The 2,175-nt window shown below is 37.2% G+C and overlaps 1 protein-coding gene across 1 annotated transcript; it reads right to left on the bottom strand.

Moving 5' to 3' along the window:
- Nucleotides 1-533: 533 nt before the first annotated feature.
- On the bottom strand, nt 534-1,454 carry LOC101570009 (olfactory receptor 4C45-like). The gene has a single exon (XM_004648144.1). It carries the CDS (start codon nt 1,452-1,454, stop codon nt 534-536), a length of 921 nt encoding a protein of 306 aa, XP_004648201.1.
- Nucleotides 1,455-2,175: the final 721 nt, after the last annotated feature.

Below are 2,175 nucleotides of genomic sequence, written 5' to 3'. Positions count from 1 at the left end.
GGCAGGATTAAAAGAACATAAGTTAAAGAATAAAAGAACATAAGAATAAAAGAACATAAGATAAAGAAAATAAGCCAGGCTTAAAGCACCAAATTTGGATATATTTAACCAGCAGTGGATGCCTGAAAATTTGATCTCACAGAACCTGAGAGAACACCACTGTTCACCTGTGGCCAGAGTGAGTATGGAGGAATGAGGAAGGTTGGAAAATAGGCAGAAAATGAAAGAAAACAGTTTTATATTGAACAGCACAGTACAGTGGCTGTAGATCATAACAATGTACTATATATCTTATAAAACATTGAACAGCAAAAGTATAAAATTTCTATCACAAAGATATTTTGAATACTTACTGATTTGATCAGTATACATTACATAGGTTTGCAGAATTGTTACACTGTACCCTATACACTTATATGTCAAATTAAAGAATTTCATGTAAAGAAGAAAAGTGGTTCTCACATTAGTTAAGAAAAAGAATGAATGTGTATAGTCACTAAAAAACTCTAGTCCAAATACATAAATCACAAGATTCATTGAATATCCCTTTTCATTATTTGATCCCAGAGCTTCTTCATAACATTTTTTACCTCCTCATTTCTGAGGGTGTAGATTAAAGGGTTTAGCATGGGTGTTATTAGTGTACAAAACACAGTTACAGCTTTGTCAGCGGGGAAAGAGGTCATGGGTCTGAGGTAGAGATATGAGCAAGGCACAAAAAACAAGACAACAACTGTGACATGAGAGGCGCAGGTGGACAGGGCTTTGTGGCGCCCTTCAGAACTGTATGTCCTCAGGGAGCGCAGGATGATGACATAGGAAGCAACCAGCATAGAAAAAGTGAGCAAACACAGTGACCCACTGTTGGCAGTGGTCAGGGGCCCCAGACTGTGAGTGTCAGTGCAAGCCAGCTCCAGGACTGGGATTAAATCACACATGAAGTGGTCCATGATGTTAGGGCCACAGAAGGGTAACTGGGCTATAATCAAAATCTGTATCCCCCCATGAACAAATCCTAATAATACAGCAGCCCCCACCAGAAAAGCACACACAGGTCTGCTCATGAGGGTCACATAGTGCAAGGGCTTGCAGATGGCCACGTAGCGGTCATAGGCCATGGCGATGAGCAGGATGATCTCAGCTGCAGCAAAAAAGTGTTCAGCGAAGATCTGTGTCATGCAGCCACTGAAGGATATGGTGCTGTTTTCAGAGACTAAGTCAAAGACCATTTTGGGAACTATGCTTGAGGAGTACAAACCATCTATGATGGCCAGATAGGAGAGGAAAAAGTACATGGGCGAAGCCAGGGCCGGACTGATGAAAACTGTGACTGAGATGAGCGTGTTACCTGCCACTGTGGTCAGATAGGTCAGGAAACACACAATGAATAAGAGTTTCTGCAGTTGTGGATTTTGAGTGAGGCCCAACAGGATGAATTCTGTTACATTTCTCATGTTTGCATCAGTTAGTGTGGGTTGTTGATGTATAGTGCACCTGAGGAAGATCATAGTATTATTGTATTATCATAAGAATGATACAAAAGCACCTCATTCCCTTATTGATATAGATCTCTGTAGTTGATGAAGGCCATCTATTCATTTAGAAGCCATTGTAAGAGGTTAGTTTTGTCTAAAGTATTGTAGTGTAATAGTCATAATTCCTTATATGTATCACATTAAAGTAAAGTGTTCTTAGAAATAAATGTTGAATATGACTGGTATATAAATTCATTTTTTAGCTCTAAACACTATGAAAGTTGGCTTGCTTTCACTTTGATAAGTAACAATATTATTCTAGAAATAAATACTCTTTTATGTTGAAGATTTTTGACTCTTAGAATTATTCTCCAGAGTAGATCAATTGACTCCTTTTTATTCTACAAATACAATTAAATGGGACAAAATGTTACCTTGAATTTCCTAAGATGAATATGTAAATCTGAGCCAGAAAAGATAATAACTTTTCCATTTTGGAATAAATTTGTTTAACTATGATGGCATATTGTTTTCATTGTTTATTAGTAGAAATACTGAATGTGTAAAAATTTTCTTAAATGGCTAGGTTTGGACTTTTAACAATAAATCTATGATATTGATGCATTAGAACATGAAATATTTTACCCATTTTCCTCCATATTAGCCAAATCCCTGCCAAGTTGTTGAATTCCATTCTGCC

This window comes from Octodon degus, unplaced genomic scaffold (genome assembly GCF_000260255.1).
Source record: "Octodon degus isolate 3935 unplaced genomic scaffold, OctDeg1.0 scaffold00354, whole genome shotgun sequence".
In the NCBI taxonomy this organism is placed as follows: Eukaryota; Metazoa; Chordata; class Mammalia; order Rodentia; family Octodontidae; genus Octodon; species Octodon degus.
This window is presented reverse-complemented; position numbering and strand designations above follow the sequence as displayed.

Coding starts and splice junctions, on each gene's coding strand:
- LOC101570009 (XM_004648144.1), bottom strand. CDS start 1,454: ATGAGAAATGTAACAGAATTCATCCTGTTGGGCCTCACTCAAAATCCA.